At 36.0% G+C, this 19,583-nt stretch overlaps 3 protein-coding genes across 6 annotated transcripts; 2 read left to right on the forward strand and 1 right to left on the reverse strand.

Annotated features, from left to right (window-relative positions):
* Positions 1-16: 16 nt before the first annotated feature.
* Positions 17-7,062, forward strand: LOC133872761 (organelle RRM domain-containing protein 2, mitochondrial-like). Of its 3 annotated transcripts, XM_062310359.1 has the most exons (5): positions 17-155; positions 4,426-4,595; positions 5,336-5,404; positions 6,479-6,585; positions 6,790-7,062. In XM_062310359.1, exons 2-5 carry the CDS (start codon positions 4,448-4,450, stop codon positions 6,865-6,867), a joined length of 402 nt encoding a protein of 133 aa, XP_062166343.1. In that variant the 5' UTR covers positions 17-155; positions 4,426-4,447; the 3' UTR covers positions 6,868-7,062. The 3 variants fall into 3 exon arrangements, with proteins under 3 accessions (XP_062166343.1, XP_062166345.1, XP_062166344.1); XM_062310360.1 differs by lacking the exon at positions 17-155 and having other exon boundaries at positions 4,305-4,595; positions 6,479-6,575; XM_062310361.1 differs by lacking the exons at positions 17-155; positions 5,336-5,404 and having other exon boundaries at positions 4,304-4,595.
* A 2,228-nt stretch (positions 7,063-9,290) lies between these two features.
* Positions 9,291-12,636, reverse strand: LOC133874240 (uncharacterized). Of its 2 annotated transcripts, none has more exons than XM_062312112.1 (6): positions 12,183-12,636; positions 11,571-11,736; positions 11,239-11,450; positions 10,933-11,112; positions 10,229-10,298; positions 9,291-9,709 (listed from the first exon to the last, which is right to left on the reverse strand). In XM_062312112.1, the coding sequence occupies exons 1-5, from the start codon at positions 12,360-12,362 to the stop codon at positions 10,230-10,232; spliced, it is 807 nt and encodes a 268-aa protein (XP_062168096.1). In that variant the 5' UTR covers positions 12,363-12,636; the 3' UTR covers positions 9,291-9,709; position 10,229. The 2 variants fall into 2 exon arrangements, with proteins under 2 accessions (XP_062168096.1, XP_062168097.1); XM_062312113.1 differs by having other exon boundaries at positions 10,933-11,109; positions 12,183-12,632.
* Positions 12,637-18,129: 5,493 nt separating this feature from the next.
* On the forward strand, positions 18,130-19,087 carry LOC133873751 (dolichyl-diphosphooligosaccharide--protein glycosyltransferase subunit 4A). The gene is made up of 2 exons (XM_062311505.1): positions 18,130-18,245; positions 18,752-19,087. The coding sequence occupies exon 2, from the start codon at positions 18,752-18,754 to the stop codon at positions 18,863-18,865; it is 114 nt and encodes a 37-aa protein (XP_062167489.1). The 5' UTR covers positions 18,130-18,245; the 3' UTR covers positions 18,866-19,087.
* The last annotated feature ends 496 nt before the right edge of the window (positions 19,088-19,583 follow it).

Here is a 19,583-nt window from a genome sequence, read left to right on the forward strand (position 1 = left end):
AAATTCTTGGGAGCGTGGCTTCTCAGAGAAATCACGATCGGAGGGCTTTATGCGTAAGAGGCGGTATGGTGGCCTTCCGTCGATTTCGGCGGTGGCGTTTGGCAGAAGAGTCCGATGAAGGTGGACGTGGATCGGTAGTTTCCGGAACCATACGGGTAATCCAGTGTTTTTGCGTTTATTCTATTTTGTGTATCAAACTGATGTGTCTAAATCTGAGTGGATGCTGTAAATAAGTTAGTTTACATTACATCCTTTTTCATTAATCAAAAGAAGGATACATAAGGATGCCCAACAAGGGCATAACTTCCATCAGGTCATGGCAAAAAGGTAGCCTTTTTTGCCTTCCAATGGATAGTTGACACGTAAGCTTGAGCAAGAACACGTGAGCCTAGAGCAAGAAACTAAAATAGAATCAAAACACCCGGATTTAATTTCTGATTTATTTATTTATTTTTGGTAAGCACGTTTTGGCTGGAAAAGAAAGAAAAAAGCAACCCCAATTGCCTCATCCGGTGGTGGTCCTGGACAACGGAGGGGGCCTCATCAAGGCCGGCCTGGGCGGCAAGCACGACCCGTCCGCCGTCCTCCCCAACGGCCTCCTCCGCCCCGTCTCCTCCAAGAAATGGCTCGCCCCCCCTTCCACTTCCTCCTCCCACGACGACTCTTTCGACTTCACCTCCGCCGCCGTCCGCCGCTCCCTCGACCGCGGGCCCGCGGCTATCTTATCAACCCCGACCTCCAACGAGACATCTGGGCTCACCTCTTCTCCTCCCTCCACATCAGCCCCTCCCAGTCCTCCCTATTATTGACCGAGCCCCTCTTCTCCCTCCCCTCCGTCCAACGTGCCATCGACGAGTTCGTCTTCGAGGACTTCAACTTCAAAGCCCTCTACGTCGCCGACTCGCCTTCCCTTGCCCATCTCTACGAGGCGAGTCGCCCCCCCATGTCGGATCGCGGGTTCTCCTTCACCCACGCCGCCTCTATTCATGATTTGGTATAAAGGGAAGTTTTTCTTTGTTTTAAAGGTAAAAATGAGGATTTTTTGGGACCCCCAGAAGTGAGGATCGGGATATTGCTATGCGTCCTGGTCTAGCTTTTAAGATTTGTTTTCCTTCATTTTCCTGTGTCTTCTCGGCATACAAACAGAGAACTATGCTCCTTTTTGTGGCTAAGGTACGGTAGATGGAGAAAACACTCAAATAGAAGAAAATAAAAGAATTAACATTCTGAAACCATAAAAGAGATCCACGCCATGAGTCTCTTCTTTTTCCATTTTTTTTCTTTTCAATTAATTCCGGTAAAGTCCAATCCTTGGAAACAATATGCAGGCCATTGCTCCATCGGCGCCTAATAGCCTCAAGTCTTTAACGGGGACGATTCGTCCCTCTCGATCCCGACTTGGTCCCAGCCAACTTGACTGGTCTGGCTTTTAGGATTGAGCCGATCCGACCGGCAGAGCTCTTGCGCCATACTCTCCAGCAATGTCATATCTCAGGAGCAACCTGCAACCTACCGAGAAGGCCGGAGTCGCCGGAGGAGTTTTTCTTTAGGACTGATCGTGATTTGAGCGGTGGGGAGGATGTTTTTTTAGAAGGGAAAAATTGAGAGTTGTGAGAGGGATCCAGTACATCAACTTCATTTCATTTTTTTGTATTTAGCTGATGTGTCAAATGCTGATTGGTGGGCAAAAAACACTTGTATTATGCCATGACCGGACAGAAGTTGCACTCAACATAACAAACCATCGTATAGGTGTACACAAGACACCACCAACCAAGTGTATACCTCACTTGAGCCGCAAGACTCAGATAATTACAGACAAAAATGCTACAAACATGACTTAGCCAGACAGAATGATGCTTCTACAGTGACATAAATCTCTTATTGAACAAGGAGACGATTATACATTCTGGACAAAAACGAATGACTAGGTTAATTAACACAAAGCAAATTGCCAAAAAACACACACCAACAAACCAACCCACCGAATCAACACCGAGGGGACTAAAACTCCATGTAACCTTAGGGGTTGGGAGACTCTAAGGGGAAACAACAACAAAACACAAAAAAAGAAAGAAAAGAAGACAACTATAGATGCAATGGCCGAGCCATTTCCCCCACTTCTCCATTTTACACAAATGGTTGGATATACCTTCTGAGACTCCAGCAAATTCTCGAAACGTTTCATGAAAAACTCTCCTAAACCGCACCCAAAAAAAGGCCATCAATCAATCACAGCCGAAGAAACTATTGGATATACATTATGAGACTCCAGGAGAATTCGAATTCCTTCCATGAAAATCGCCCCTTATCCACACCCAAAAATTGCCCTCAAACAAAAACACTGCTGGTCCAGATTTAGTACCACACGTCACCCCTATGGCGAAATAACCGGTGAATCCAAACCACTAGAACCGCCGAACCCCTTTTGCGCCCAAGATCGCTGTTCCAGTAAAGGAACCCAAGCCTCCTCCGCTACAAGCAACCACGGACAGACCCTGAGCAAGTATCGTCTCCGGTGTGGGCATCTAGACCATCAGCAGCATAGCAAAATTTCCAAAGCAATTTTAGTATTGGGCACCACGAAAGACCAGAAAATCCAAGAAAGAAGCCCCAAGGAAATATAAGAAAACTTCCACCATTACACCCCAATAATCGAAAGAAAACCACAAGAAAAAACAAACCCTTCACCTCAACGGAGCCGTCGACGCCGGAAAAGAAGAAAGGAAACAAGTATTTATATACAGACCTAACACCAAAGAAACTGGGAAGGAGGGAAGCGCCCTCCTCCATTAACACGCTCCCACAAGGTTTCTGTAGTAAGAGGAAATAATCGCCAGAGCCCAAAACTCTTTGTTTACACCACATCCTATATATATATATATATATGAATGCATTCATGTATTTGGTGGGATGACCATTTAATTTCAGCTCTTAGAATTCTACACCTTCGTATCATCTTTTAGAATTCCTATAATATTTATATAAATCCATTGATGTAGCATTTTGATTCATGTACTACCATTTCATATTGCTTAACCTCTCATTATGATTTCATGTATATAAAATAGAGTATTGAGTAGTAAGTAAAACACACAATAATAGAGAAGAATCATACATAGTTCCTAAAGAACTAGTTTCACATATTGCAATTTATTTATTTTGTTATTTTCTTTGATTTTATACCTTCTTTTTACTTTTTTTTTTTTTTTTTTTTTTAACTCTTTTTATTTATTTTTTATTTTATATATATATAAACAAAAAATTCCAAAATCATGTAAATGGGTTGTGGTATGCTTTTGTATTTTTTATTTAACAAAATAAAAAAAATAAAAAGTAAATAGTTATGTCAATAGTTATGTCTTTATATGATAAAATATCATTTTTCTTTGGAATTTTGTTGTTCTAGTGCGCACGGACCAACAATGAGAGGATATGATTAACGCTAGGGGGGGGGGGGGGGGGGGGAATGGTCAGTATGATTAGCTTAATTTACCAATCACTTCACGTGGTATGTGGTATAAAAACTAAATAATCTAAATCAGAGATCTATGTGGTATGTGAAATTGATAAATTACTTTCTGAAGTCAATTTTCATCTACTACTTAACAGAAAATTATTATGTTGTCACGTAATGTCCAATAAAAATGTGACACGTGTCACTCTTAAAACAAATACAATAACATATTTAAAATTTAAAATATTATATATATTTTTAAAAATAAAATAAGGGGTTTGGAGGGTCTGCCACCCCCTTTGGGTAGGGGTGGCTCGCAGGCCACCCAATGCCACCTCTAGGGGGCTCGTGGGCCACTCCAGAGTTGGGGGTGAGCTTCAAGCCACCTCCGGCTTATGAGGTGGCCGCGTGGCCACCCCTAAACCCCCCTTTGTTTAAAAAAAAAATAATAATAATTTTTAATATATTAATTAATTTTTATTGAGAGGGACACTGATCGCGTTTTTATTGGGCTTGATGATGCTGATGTGGCAACCTAACGGTTTCTGTTAAGTTATTAGACATAAATTGACTTTAAAGAGTAATTTGTTAATTTCACCTACCATATGAACCTCTTAATTAATTTTTATACCACAATGTGTAATTTGTAAATTAAGTTCATCAACCGGACGAATTTGACATTTTTTGCCATTAAAAAATGAAAGATAGATGGATTTCGAATAATATTCGAAATAATATTTTATTTTTTTAAAAAATAAATTATATTTTATTAAACTTTTTCAAATTTTATTTCATAAAATCAAATCTAATTCACACAGTAAATTTAAATAATATTCGGATTTGACAAACAAACGGACCATCTGGGCAAACTAATACAAAAATAAAAATGGAAGTGAGGGTTTAGGGTTTTTGGTTCGTTTTCATTTCGCTGTCTGCCACGCCCAAAAGCATCTTCGTTTGCTCCACAGTATCGGACAAAGCTGACAAGAAATGGCGCTCAGGCCCGGACTTGTGAGGCGGTTTCTATCCACTTCAGTATTCTCTTCTCAATCCTCTGCTTTTGCTTCTGCTTCGGCCTCTGATGCTAATGCTAATGATAAGCGTGCTGTCACTCCTTCGACGACCCTATTTGTCCACGGTAATACTTGCGCCACCAAGAATTGCAATTACGATTAGTTATCGTTTACCATGATTGGGTTTTGATTGTTAATGTCTTATCTCTTTGTTTGAGATTTTTAGCAAGCCTAGAGAGCGCTCTATTCATTTCTTGGTGGTATATATTTTCTGGGTTATGTTCTTCATGACTCATGAGGAGCTTTTGTTTCAGATTTTGATTTAGAATCTGGGATCTTCTAAAGCAATGGGTTTATTAAGTAAGCTTGAATTTGGGATTTTTAAATTATTGCGAATTGGTTTATATTTTTCCCAGAAAAGATAATTTAGGTGCAAAGAAATAGATTTATAATAAATATCATATGTATATTGCGGCAAAATAAATGAATAAATATATAGAGTCCCAGAAAGATTCTCCTTGAACTATGCTCCATCAAAAGATTAGCAGGCTCCAATCGTTAGTCGGTTACGTTATTGATGGATTAAGAATAGGTTCCCTGGTGTCTATCTTCTTTTAAGTTAAAATTCGTAGGCATTTCTCATTATTCCTTCCGCTTGATGCCAATGGATGGTTGGAAGGAGGTTGTCTTATTCTATTACAATTGTTTATAAGGGGGATCGACCAAGTTATACTGTTGGGAGTGCCACTAACTGTGGCCGGTGTCTTGGCAGCTACTTGTATTAGCAGGAAATTTCCTTTGTGCTGTTGGAGTAATATATGCATGATTATGGCTTGATAGAATCATTCGACATTTGTGCTTACAGGGCTTAACAAGAGAACAACATCAGAGAAACTTCAGGAAGCTTTCTCTCAATTTGGCGATGTTGTTCATGGTAAAGCCATATTTTTTTTAACTGGTTTTGCCTTTTTTATTTTTCTTTATTCTTAAACTGTTTATGGGGTCCTGTGATGTTCAATTTGTCAAGATTTGCATTTTGTCAGTAGGAAACTGAATCCCAAATAAAGACAACTAAAAGAAATCAATTTTGGTGATACTGAATCCCAAATTGTCATTTGCTTTAGAGGTCGATTATTATTTTGCACTTCTTGTTTTTTCATCAGTATAGGCCGTTTATGGCATATTGAAAGTGATTTAAGGATTGAATTTGTCAGGGAGGATTGATAATTGGTACACACCAAGAAATTGGATTTCTTTGAAATTACTATTAAGTGTCATGTTATTCTTGGATGGGTGAAGAGTATTTCACCTTTCTTTGTGCATTCATTATTTTGGCATATGCTACCATTGGAACAGTTCCTTTCTGTCTGTCAAATATTTTCAAATATGTAGCATAGAAATTTCCAAGTATGTAACTGCATGAAGGCATTATAAGGAAATGGGAAAGGACAAGTGGGCCTGGATAATTGAGTCCCATGAAGTGGCCCTGGATATGCAGGAGCTGGAACAGTGAACCCAAAATATTTGAGATAGGTTAGATTGGGTTCAGTTGATTGCCACTCAGCTTATTTAATATTAAACTTATGATTGTTGTTGAAAAATTTCACCTAAGAAAGATAACTGTCAGTTTTATAATCTTATGCCAATGATTTATAGTTCAAATGACCCTCCCTTCCCCTCTAAGAACGGTGTGAGGGTGTGGTTGCAGGTTCCAGGTCCACCTGGTGCATGTGTAATTTACCAATCAAAAAAATATACTGTTAAAGTCATTATCTTATGTTTTAACTGTGTTGTGTGCATCACATAGTGGGTATACACTATATAATCAAATACAAAAATTTCCGGGATGATTCATAAATTTGGAATAGATAAATGGTGGTAAGGAGTTATTATTGAAATATTATCATGCATTGGTTTAGTTAATGAACTTTTTGTGATCACTGATCTGTTCCCTGCCTACAGATTATTCGGTTCTGCCATTGATAACTTTTTTTTGCCTATGTTTCAGCCAGGGTGGCGAGAGACCCTGCTACTGGATACTCAAAGGGCTATGGATTTGTGACCTATGCCACCTTAAAGGATTCAGAGAAAGGAGTGAAAGGGATGTATGGAGAGGTCTATCTACCTTGAATTTCCTGTCAATTTTTGTACTTGATAAAAAGCTAAGATGATACTAGTGTGTGAGCCATCATGTATTGAATGATTTATGATGGAAACCATGTCTAAGTTTTGCCATGTAATTTTTTTGGACCACTTTGGCATAAACTAGGCTGTTATGAAATAGCTTACTTAATGTTATTGCTGCGTGTGGTGTTGCAGATTCTTGAAGGGTGGGTAATTTTTGCTGAATACGCTATACCATGGACTCCAGGACAGTCGGCATCTCCAGAAACTTAACCCACCTTACTAGCTGATGATCAGTTAAAACCAATTGATTGGATTGTGAACATTTGATAGCAGCTTTTACTGTTTGTGAATGCCTTGGTTTGGCTTTCAGGAGATTTGATGGCCTACTATTAAGGTTTTCCTGTGCCTCTGTGTCCTTACTCTGTATATATGGATTACTATACAATACTTCACATTATTTGATCTGATTTTATTTTTTGGTACCATTTAAGTAAATTTAGAGCTTCAGGAACGCCCATAACCATGTTAACTCTAATTTTCTTTTTGTTTTAAGTACCATTTAAATGTTGAAGCAGCGGAATTGATGTTGCCTATATCCCTTGTTTTTGTTGGCTCCTTAAAATAACTCACCTGTATCCGGCAAATCTCTGACTTGTGAAAAGTGTCATCCTTCACATGAATCGGGTAAGACTTAGGTTTCGCTCGCGAGCGTGGCTTCGAAAAATTGTTTGCATCCAATAAAATTTAAACCTTAAACTTTATGGGGATTTGAACCTTTAATGGTCTATTTTCTTCTTCTTGTCTTTGTTCGCAAGTCCTCTCTTGCTAACACCCCTACCGAGGAGCACAAGGTGTTCGTATTAAGAAGATGAGCAGATAAATTGAATCAGATCATAGTTTCCCTCAAAGGTAATATGATGAATATTCAACGACAATAGGAAAGACGGATTAAACGACAATAAAAGGGAACATAAAAGAGCTACAAAAAGCAAAGACAGGTTTGAGGGTTAAAGATAAATTAGAGCATTCCCAATAGATTATGTATTTACAACTTTAAAATAGAATAGATAACAAAAGTACTAAAAAGAGACTTTATCGACTTATGTATTCCAACTCTAGAATATATTTTTCTTAATTCTATAAATAGTGCAACTCTACAAACTTATCTATTTTTTTTTTATTCTTTATCTCCACCTTTTCAGCTTTGTTTTTTTTTTCTTTTTTCCCTCTACTACTCCACGTTCTTCCTTTTTTTTTTCTTCCTTTATAGTGGAGATTTAAGGGAAAGTGTGTAAAGTAGTGGAGGTATCAAGCGGAACCCACGTGAAAGAAAAATACTATAATGAAAAAATTAATGGAAAATAATAAAAAAATAAAACAGAGTTAATAATAGATAATTGAATGTATAGTTCATTTTAAAACTCATTAGTTAAACTAGATAAAATGAATTTTGATTAATTATTCTAGATTGAAAAATACATAAGTCATTGGGAGTGCTGGGGGCTCTCCCAAAACCCTCTTTTATAGGCCCACGAGTCACATTTTCATAATTCAATTTAATATATATGACAAACTAATACTCTTCCAAAACCCTCTTTTATGACGAAAAATGTGTTATGTTTTGAGAGGCCTTTCAATATATTAGTCTATATACATGGCCGACTCTACCTTCGAGTTAATTAGGTGGTTACCTAAGGCCTCCATTAATGAATATTAATAAGGATTTGTTTTAAGAAAAAAAATATTTAAAGGCTTGATTATAGTCAATTTTATTTAATTAAGGCCCCTAATTGTAGTAATAATTAATTAAAAAGGCATGAATATCATTTAACTCTCTTAAAAACTTAATTCTCCCACATTCAATTCTTGAAATAAGTCTAAAAAAATTGATAGTATTAAATAAAAAAATAAAAAAATATTAAAGACATTTTTAAATAAAACTCATTCTCCAACTTTAAACGTTCTATTATTGAGAATAATAGAGAGAACGAAAGTAATAATAATTCAATTACATTGTGAGTAGAGATTTTTTTAGCCTTTTGCATCTCAAAAAATTAGAAGAATCATTTTTAAATAAAAATATAATATTAATATTAAAATAAATATTATTTAATTAATATTTTAAAATAAAAATAAGGATTCACTTGAATCTTTCATTTTATGTCTCAAAATGTATCAAATCCGCCTTGTATACATATCGAGAGAGTTTGACCATCATATGCTTTTTTCTTATAAAATTTTTAGTCGCTAGCCCAAGCGCTTTGAAGTTTGAGCTTAAAAGACAATTTTTTATTTTTTAATTTCAAGAATTGTGTTATGAGAGAGCCCCTTTTTTTTTTTTTGATAAGTATGAGAGAGCCCTTTTATATGTTGGGGCCAAATCACCATATAGATTTTATTTTTAAGTTTTTGGAAGAACCAGTTTGGATTTGAGCTTTATTCATGTAATTTTTTTTTGGGGGGTGGGGGGGAATGTTAAATCGGTCCTTGTGGTTTAGAGTAAGAGAAATGCTTTTGTCAAAACTCTAAATTGGTCCTTGTGGAGAAAGATTGGATAATGCAATAAATATTGGACCTGTTGTTTAAATATCTAACTTGCTTTTGAAAGGAAACCTCATAGTAATGCTATGCTATAATCTATTTGAGTCCTTTTAAAATTGACGTGATTTTTAAAATTACCAGAACTCATGTCGTTCTCATATACTCAGAAAACTCACCTTTTCAACAAAAATATTACAGGAGCTATTTAATTGAATCTCAAGCTTTAAAATTCCAAAAACGTATTCCTTTCCCATCAGAAATCAAATCATCCGCCTAAAAAATCAAATCTCTAGCAAAATCTTTATACACCTTCAGGTCCATCTCTGACTCTGTCTCTCTCTCTCTCCCTCTCTCTCAACCTTTTCTTTTGTCGGGCTCTCTCTGTCTCTCCCTACTTGAAATCAGAAGTCAAGAAATAGCCATTTCCAAAAAACGGCGATCGGCTTGGGCCAACTTCCAAAATTGTCCAAGAATGGCCTGCGACGGTTATACACTCCAAAACTGACCCATGTGCACCCCTAACTGATAACTGTAGAGACAAGAGTCCCCCCCTCCTCTCTCTCCTCTTCAACTGCAGAAGTCAGGGTTAACAAAATCAAGTTTCTCAAACTACAATTTGTCCAATAATTTCATTAAACAAGCAACAAGAAGATGAACAAGAGTAATGTTATTTAGTAGACTATTATACGATTATCATACAACTTGATGTGACGGTAACAATCAGCCTTCAAATCAACATTTTTAAAAAAATAAAAAAATAAAATCAAGAGCTGATTTTGATTGGCACGTCATTTCAATTGTATAACAATCTACTAAATAATATTACTTGATGAACTATGGACTAAAAGTTCTAACGGAAATTGTAAAGAACTTCTCCATTTCAAAAAAGGAAAATACTTGCTGATATTATATCGAACCATCAATTGGCTATAATGGAACTTCCACACAAAATGCCAAAGTGAACTTGGCTTGGACTGGGGTAATGGCTAAACTCAGTACAATACTGTGTATATTAAGATGGTCAATTAACCTTCTGTGTTATAAATTCCATATTGGGAAACAGTACATTAAGTAATGAAACACAGAGAACCTTAATATCTGTGGGGGTGAAAGTGTCCTTGTGCCCGCTGCAGATCGAGCTTCAAACTGTAGTTGGTCAGCTGTATCAAAACAAGAAACTTACAATCACTTCTTTTAGTCACCAAGTGTAAACGTCAATCCACATGTTAGAGTTCTACTTACCAACAAGGAAGTCCTGGGGCACGATATTCCTATCCTATTGTTATTCTATATTATCCTCATGACACATTGTTTAGTCTCAAGCCAAAACAAATGATGACTAATATCTTCCAATACACTATTTCTTCCAACCTGTCAAGGTTGCCAACAGGGAAACAATACTGAACAATTGGTCCTGTTTGAGAACCTTCTGATTATATCCTTTGGACTACTATGATTAACATTTTTTTTTTTTTTTTTTTTTTTTATGAATAATTCAGATCTTATTGAGAAACAACTAAGATCAACATACTTGGGAGCGTATGCAAAGGTGTATGCTTCAGACAAGGCCCCAAGCAAAAGATCTTACATGCTATGAAATTACTTAAAAGTTAAAATACAAGGTTAGAAGCATATGCCTGTTATAAAATTACAAACGTAAAGTGGGTACCTAAAGAAAAATGTAGGTTCTTTTCCTGTCTAGACTCAAAAAATATTCCAATTTAATATATATGACTAATGATCAAGATGGACTCAACAAAATGTTGTGTAAAGGACAAGGCAAAAGAATGTCACCTCTAAACTTCGAACTTTTTCTTGATACTGGCTTAACACATGCTTTAGCTGTTCCACTCCTTTTGTCCTCTCTTCATGCTCCAAATTGCGTTCGTGCTGGATGGCAACCGCTCTCTTTAAAATCTGATTGTCATTTAACAAGCTCTGCAGATGCTCCTTTAGAGAAGCATGTTCCAGCTGCTTCAATGGAGACAATAGCAAGGAGGTAAATATACATAACTGAGACATCAGGTGGTTTGGGGGGTATACCCATTTTGGTATTCCTGTTGTTACAAAGATGAATTACAAAGATGCATGCTTGATTACCTCCTTTGATGCCATTGAGGGCGCAGTTATACTTTGTTCAAAAGCCTCTAGGATCCTGGCAGCACGTCCCCCAGCATCATCAATGTCTCTTGCATTCATCATTTCATGCACAAACAAATCCACCCATTTGGAACTCTCCGACGTATTTCCATAATCAGCAGTTGATCTCATGTCCTCCACGTCTTCAACTTTCTGATCCGACATTTGACTGCCTGGTTAATAAAGATCCAAAAGAAGGAAAAGTGGTCTAAGCCCAATGCAGGAACATTTTGAGACATTAAACATCTAAAGGGTAAAAGAACTAATTAAGGGAAGCATAACAAGCAACTTACACGGGGCTGTGCTTTGACCAGGAACATCAGCACAATTATCAATAAATGTTGAATCAAAGCTTTGTGATTTATTCCTTGTACTAGCATCAGTAAAGGCAAGTGCTCGTAGACTCTCAATAGCATCGTCAATCTTATTATTGTGATTTGTACAAACCGTTTTCACCAACTAATACAAAGAACAAGAAGACAATCAGAACATAAAGTCTACACGTCAAGAGATTTGACCAATAAAGAAATGTCTATGACTTGTATGTTTGTAAATATCTAAAATACAAGAAATGGATAAAAAGTGGTACCAATATAAGCAGCATTTGTCAACAAAATATAATTTAGCGCACACCAAAAATCAAGTACCCAGAAAACCATTGATAATACATATGCTTCTTTCATCCGATCGTGAGGAAAGAACCGCAAAGAAAAACGCAAGAAATAAACTCAGCATATTGAAATTAATCATAGAACTAACTAACTGCAATTCTTATGAAAACCCCAAATCAAAACACCAACCATTAGATAAAATCTACTCTTTCAAATGCCCATTTCAGCAGGGAATTTGGTTATAGGAGAAGAAATGACATGGTATGTACTGTGCAGTTCGTCATCGAAACGCACCTCGGGATCCAAGTCAGGGAACATTTGGAGCAAACCTGCGACGGAGTCCTCGGATCCGGATCCGAAATCCGATCCGGAACCAGACCTCCTGACTCGCTTAGCCGCAGAGCACGACGTCGGAGACGAAGATCCGAACATTTCCTCGAACCCCACCCGCTTGCCGCAAAGCCCCGCAGACATCTCCACCTAAAATCACACGCCAAAAAGAAAAGGAATATGATCTGAAACTAGAGAACCACGGACCATGTGGCTTTCTATTATCTCTGGCGTGTGAGAGTTGGGTTCTACAATCACCAAAATCCTAGGGTTCGATCGGGAAGGCGTGAGAAGCTGAGAGAAATGGTGGAGTTTGCTTTGAGAGGGTTTGGAATCTTGAGAGATTTTTCAAACCAAGTTTACAGTCACGGTAGATGCAAGAAAGGAACCACAGCGGAAGAGAAAAGCGGTTGATTTTGCCGCATGGTATGATGATTCAGTGCGTGTCAGACTACAGTTTCAAAATGGAGACGGTGGGACCGTGGGACTGGGACCGCGCGATGAGTGCCGTAATGTCATCTTGCCCATGAAATCCGTGCTCAGGATTCGAGGATCCTTTTGAAATGGATATCCAATTATTTTCCAAAGCACCACAAAACAAATTATCTAAATATTTTATTACTTTAACTAAATATTATTATTTTTTAATTAATTTTTGAACAACCACTTCATATCAGGATGAGGAGAGAGGGAGTGTGAAGATAAATAAATATAAACACCTACAAAATTGGAATGAAGAATGAATTTTATTCTTCATATTTAGTTTGGTGTGCGACAAACTCTAAAATTGAGACAGGGACAGAACTAGGAGGGCCGGTAGGAGTCATGGCCTCCCTCAATTCCATAAAAGAAAAAAAAATAATTAGATAAAAATAAATAAAAAATTAGCCTATTGATTTCTACCAACAAATTTTTTTTGCTCATGGCTCCTGCTTACAAGAATTACTGATTCCGTTCCTGAATTTAGAAGGGAATAGAGAGCTTGATATATGAAGTGTTTTTGTAAAATTTCTTCAAATTTTAGTTAAAAGTGGGTTTTAGAGAGGGTTTTTTTTTTTTTTTTTTTTTTTAAAATAATGATTTAATATTTTTATAACTTAATCAGAGAAATAGAGGAGATTGCTCTAACAAAACAATTTCACATATACATTTTGAAATTTATTTTCATCTAAACCTGATCTATAAAATGTTTAACAACAACCTTAGCTAGTTGAGGATGCTCTAATGTTAGTAATTTGGTCTTAAATTGTTAGTAATTTGAATAGTACATTAAAAATTGTAAGAAAGCCAATATATAATTTATCTGTCTAAATAAATTTTGTTGTACGGCTATCAATTTAAGTAGGTTAGTTCATATTACTAACAACTTAGATAAAAAAATAAAAAAAAAAAATTGCTGAAAATCCTTATTTAAAGTAACAACTACACTTTTTTGTTTCTCTCTTAAAAAATAATAATAAAAAAAAAAAAAAAAAAAAGCTTTATTTTATCTGCCCCATTCTTGAATTCCAAATAAGTTTTACGTGTGAGTGATGTGCACATGGTTCCAATAAATAACACAGCTCACCCAAGGCGGTTGGTCTAGCAGTAAAAACTTAATTCCATAAGATTTTGGTGCATTAAAAGTTATAAAGTTATTTCCATAAATTTATTTATACCTGCCAGTTTTTTACCACTGTACTTTTCGAGAGGGGGCTGGGGTGAAATTATGGTTCGATATATATATATATATATATATATATATATATATTTATAGCAATGTGGATGTCGAGAGAATATTAAATTCCCTGAACTAAACGCAACATTCTTGTTTAGTGTTCTAAAATTATGATAGAATCATTGAGATAGAGAGTATTAACTTTTGATAACCATATTCAACCCGTTTTGCTTAAAAAAAAAAAAAAAAAAAGCAAATAAAATGTGCTCATAATCAGGGACGGAAATTTGTGTGTATGTGTGTGTGTTTTTAGGCTTAAAAATTAAGTTTGACATCTATCAAAATTAATTTTTGCCTCACATTATACTTAGACTCCACCGAATAAAAAATCTTAGTTCTGTTCGTACTCATAATGATGCTCATAAAATTAATTTTGTCGGGTTTTGAAAATTACCAATCGAGAGCCCCTCCTTAGTTGATCCATAGCAAGCCAAAATACTATGGATGCTATCATCAATTTCTCAATTTTCGGTGGAACAAAAATTTCTTACAAATCAATTTATAGGAATTTTTTTACAACCCACATGTAATAATGACATGTATCTTTTAAGTACGTGAGAATCACATGTTTTATGCTATTAAAAAAAATTATGAGAAACAAATGCTATTCAAACACGTGTTTTTCACATGTCAAGTGACACACGTCAATCTTATATATTGTTTGTATTAAATTTCTTACAAACCGATTTTGTAAGAAATTTTTGTCCTTTTCGGAGTAAGAAAGATAATCCATGAGAACAATCGTATCATTTTATATGTAAAAGAAATTTTGAAGAGAGCAAGATTGTGTTGAAACATAGTGTAGTTTTTTTAAAAAAAGGATTCATTTTAAAAAATTTCTTAACAAGCAATTTTGAATTTTTATAGAGCCAAAAAGTATTTTTTAAGTTTTAAAATAAGGGATTCCCATATTGTTTATTTGAAGGATATCATTCCTCACGAGGTAATCACGTGACCACGTCATTTCTCCAATTTTTATTATTTTGGTCAAAGTTTTCGGCTTTGTTGGTTGTCTTTTTCCTCGGTCACAATCGACTCACAACAGGCTTTTAATTTACAATATCTTTTAGTATCTTTAGGTAGTGGTTGAATATTACAATCCCAGTCACGCCATCGAATATCGTCCCAAGACTCTTAAAAGCATTTGGATTTTTTAACATGTTCATACTATTTCTTTTTCTTTTTTTTTTAATTTTTTTTTTTTTTTTATTTTAACATGCAGCATGTGCTACATTAAAAGCTAAACAAAGCCATCAGGCATTACAGAGATAGACTAGAGGTACAGAGAAATCTCTACATCCTAAGTTAGAACCAGGTCTGACTTAAAAGCAGCTGTCTAAACTAATACATAAAAATTACAAGGACACTCCTTAAAGCCTCTCCTTACACAAACACCAAATAGCCTAATAAAATTTGTGCATTACATAGACAAACTGTGAAAACAAAGCAACAAGAGAATATACAACACCAAAAAACCAACACAGCAAGCGTCAAAGAAAAGGACCACTGCCTAAACAGAGATGGCGCGTGCAAAACACGCGCCGTCCCCCGAGGCACCCCCACACAGCAAACAACCACCGCCAACGACCAACCACTACCAGCTAGGGCCTGAAATAAATGGCGTGACCCACACGCGCCTACCAAAGAAATAAGTCATTCTCAACGTGCAGACCACGCGCCGGGAAGAACGAGCGGGAAGACCACCAGCTTGAGTCGGCCGAACCAGATGGCGACAGTGAATGCAGATGGAAAGCTCGTGTCATAAGGAACCCAGTAGAAAATAACAGATCTAGCACAGAAAGCAAACCGTGAGCACGGCAAGAGATCCACTGGAGACACGAAGAAGAAGCGGCCGATCCTCCAAACCAACACTGGATGTAGGCTTTTCGGTCAGAAAAAAGAAAACAAGAACATAAACTCCTCAACCCAAAAGGGTTAGGAGGACAAAACCTCCACCGGAACAAGTCCGGGAGGAAACAAAACTCCCGGCCCTAACGGCAGGGAGAAGAACTACCCTCCAATAGAACGAGCCATGGAGGAACAAAATCCTCCTAAAGGCTAGGAGGGCCAAAGACCAGGAGGAGGAAGGCAGGGAGCCTCCCTCCCCCGGCAAGCATGCTAAAACGGAAGCTTTCTCTCTCTAGAAGATGGTGTTTAAAAATTATGTAAATTTTATTGTATAAGAATCTCAATTTATTACTTTTAGAGACGTGATTTTTACACAATACACACTATACAACACTTATTTTACGAGGCATATAGTCTCTTCATCTTTCAAGTTATTGAGATCGACCTCAAATCATTATAAATACAAGAAATTCTTAGTTTGTGTTAGTTATTTAGACCACGACTGTTTCTAACATGCTTCTATCTTTGGATCATGAATCTATCTAGATATTTAAGAAGACATTTATTTTTTTTTTAAAGAGCAAGGAGCTTACAATTACATATAAAGTACAATCCAGTCAAGGACCAATCTCAAGTAAAAGATAGGGATTAGTAGTTTTCAAGATTACGTGAATTTAGATCGTTCTTTGCATTGATCGACTTGAAAAAAAAAAAAATCCTTCCAAATTATATATATATATTTTTTACTTTTAAAAAGACGGTTATTCTTTAATAAATTGAAATACAATTTTTAGCTCAAAACTTTTCTTGTGACATAAATCTCAAGAACCTAATAAAAATAGATTTAATTCTCATTAGTAACACGTTAAATTTTTAAGAAGTAGCATTTTTTACACCGTTCTATATAAGAAATAGTCTAAATTCACATAATTTGAGAATTTACACTTTCTTTAAAATTGTAAGAGATTTTTATTTAAAAAATAGGATTAACTCCAAACTAAAACTTAGATAAAATTGAACCGAAATACCACGAATCAAGATAAATTTACGACGAAGTAGGATCTCTTTAAGATCTATTTCAACATTTAGAAATTAGTTAACATGTAAAGATAAATGTATTCAACTTGACGCCCCGCCCAAAAAAGAGACCCAAGTCCTCGTAGCTTTGCTAAATGATGATTCAACATAGATTCTATGTCTAAGAACCAAGCTAATTTTAGAGCAGTTTTGTGGTCTTGGAACAAATATAAAAAAGAATTAAAGAGTTGTAATTCACTAATTATTTGAGATGCTGGCCAAATCTGAAAAAAAATAAAATAATAATAATAAAAAAATCAGAAGTTATTTGTATTCCTTGAAAACCTAAAATAGAACAAAAGCAAAGGATCAAGCTCCTCGATCCGTATGGAAATTGATTTATGAATGGTTCAAATTTTTAACTACTACTTATTTATTTATTTTTATCATATTATCTCTTAGGAGTAATGGTAGCAAGTTGACAACCAGTGGGATTATGATCACTTCAATTTCAAATGAAATGAATATAAAATAGAGAGAATCCAGTTAATGTGAAAAGTGGCACAAAATTGTCTCAAATTTAAAATTGGGACAATTTTGCCTCTCATTTGCACGAACCGGAAATGAAATGGAGATGATATTTCTCTACATACTATACTTTTTATTTTACAATATTGATGTGATAGTTTCAAGCAATATTTGAATTATTATAAACAACAAGTGATCCAAGGATTGATTAAAATTACCACGTCAAAAAAGAAGAAGATTAGAATTACCATGTCAGCATTGTGAAATAAGAGAAATGATCCCTACACTCATTTCTCACAACAACCCCACAACAAGCTGATGTAGCTGGTAATATTTTATTACTTTTTTTGTTTTGTTTTGTTTTGTTTCTTTTTGTAAAAAAATAATAAAATACTACCAGCCACGTCAGCTTGTTGTGGGGCTGTTGTGAGAAATGAGTGTAGGGATAATTTCTCGTGAAATAATTATAGAATAAAAATGGGATTTGATTCATACACAACACCATCACAACAACTACACAACAACCTCTCACACGAGGGTGAGCTATAGTGTGTGGGGTCCAATCTCATGTGAGGGGTTATTGTGTGATTGTTGTGTTAGTGTTGTAAATTTAACATTTTTCTTTTGTAAATGATTGCCTTTCAATGTTTTCCTTTTGAGCAGGAACTTTAAAATGCACTTACTATCGTGAATGGATATCTTATCAACAGGGGTCCAGGCCCAACTTTGCCTGCCTGTGACGGGTTTCAGCCCAATACGCCTGACTATAAATAGCTCGGCCCACTATACAGCCCCGTAGACTATATTATCAGTTTCCAGCCAGATTTCCACAGCCTCGAGAGACAATTTGGAAGAGCTTCTCACTTCGTGGTCGTGATCGAGATCGAGATCGAGATCGAGCCGAACAATCCCACATCGTAAGCTTCTCAACCTTCTCCTTTTCCCTTTCTGAACTCTCATTTGTTTGATTCTAGGGTTGCTTTAGATCCCGCACTCATTTGTAATTTTATTCTACAAAAAAATTAGGGTTTTAGCTTATCAATTTTGGGAGTAAAATTTCGCTTCTGGATTGCATTTCCGTAAAATTAAACACACTTAATTTGAATCTTAATGTTGAAGTCACCGTTCAACTTCGGCTGCATTTGGATTATGTTCCTTGAATCCTTGATGGCTTGATCTCTGTTTGGACGATCGTAGATTTTGTTTCTCTGTGATGAGAAATTAAAAATTTCTAGAAAGTATTCATGTGGCGATTTCGGTACTTATATAACATATAGTTTGAGCTTGAGTTTACCCTTGATATGACCTCTATTTACTGATCTTGTTTACTTTTAGGAGTTCCTAGTTGACAAGAATGAAAAATGATATTGTGATGTTTTGGGATATGGTACTCAGTTCCTATTTTTTCATGCTATGTTAACAGATGATTGACGATCAAGACCTCGGCTTCTTTGCCAATTTTCTTGGCGTCTTCATTTTTGTACTGGTGATAGCGTATCATTATGTGATGGCTGACCCGAAATACGAAGGCAACTAAAGTTTTTCTCAGTTTGTGATAGAGATGTCATGCTATTTTTGTAGACTTTCCATAAATGGTTATAACTTGATGTAGTCAAAATTGTTGCTTTGCAACCGTGAATTCCCGTTTTTGAATCTTACATACAATAGTATGGTTCTCCTACAGAGCCCCCGGTCACTTTACTGCTTTGTTTTCATGAAAACTCACTCTGTTCAGTAATATATTCTTGCTTTGCGTACCCGTTTCAGTGACTGCATTAGCTTTGGTGATGCTATTAATTATGATTTTTGATATACTGGTCCTGTGTCCAACCTCATGGTTGTTGGCTGGTGGTGGCACGGTGGTGTAGGGGAGCTGGCAGTTATGTGTGTAGGAAATCCTGATATATATCTGTAGGGATGAAAAATGACTTCTCATTAAGGAATTTAGAGTTTTTTTTTATTTTTATTTTTTTTTATGACCATCGCATAAAATTATCTTGTTTCTTCTCTAGTGTTGGCAATCTTAGCTTTAGGAGATTTGAGGTCCCATTTCTTCTGTCTTCCAATTGCAAATAGTGAAGCAGGGTTTTCCTTGTTCTTGCAACAAGCATTAGGCTTTTGCAGTTGAGTCCTTAATCTCACCAAGTCACAGGAGGCTTTGAGCACATGTAGGAGCATTTGGCATTTTATGGTTTGTGATTTGATTGAATCCAGACAAATGCCTTGTGTGACCTGACATGGGACTCTCGAATTCT

This window comes from Alnus glutinosa, chromosome 7 (genome assembly GCF_958979055.1).
Source record: "Alnus glutinosa chromosome 7, dhAlnGlut1.1, whole genome shotgun sequence".
Taxonomy (NCBI): domain Eukaryota; kingdom Viridiplantae; phylum Streptophyta; class Magnoliopsida; order Fagales; family Betulaceae; genus Alnus; species Alnus glutinosa.

What these genes read in the sequence shown, in the direction of transcription:
- LOC133874240 (XM_062312112.1), bottom strand. Translation starts at nt 12,362, where the DNA reads ATGTCTGCGGGGCTTTGCGGCAAGCGGGTGGGGTTCGAGGAAATGTTC. An exon ending in TCCCTGACTTGGATCCCGAG is followed by an intron (nt 11,737 to 12,182) that starts GTGCGTTTCGAT and finishes TCTTTGTATTAG; the next exon opens with TTGGTGAAAACGGTTTGTAC. An exon ending in TGGTCAAAGCACAGCCCCGT is followed by an intron (nt 11,451 to 11,570) that starts GTAAGTTGCTTG and finishes TTTATTAACCAG; the next exon opens with GCAGTCAAATGTCGGATCAG.
- LOC133873751 (XM_062311505.1), top strand. Translation starts at nt 18,752, where the DNA reads ATGATTGACGATCAAGACCTCGGCTTCTTTGCCAATTTTCTTGGCGTC.
- LOC133872761 (XM_062310359.1), top strand. Translation starts at nt 4,448, where the DNA reads ATGGCGCTCAGGCCCGGACTTGTGAGGCGGTTTCTATCCACTTCAGTA. An exon ending in GACGACCCTATTTGTCCACG is followed by an intron (nt 4,596 to 5,335) that starts GTAATACTTGCG and finishes TTGTGCTTACAG; the next exon opens with GGCTTAACAAGAGAACAACA. An exon ending in ATTTGGCGATGTTGTTCATG is followed by an intron (nt 5,405 to 6,478) that starts GTAAAGCCATAT and finishes CCTATGTTTCAG; the next exon opens with CCAGGGTGGCGAGAGACCCT.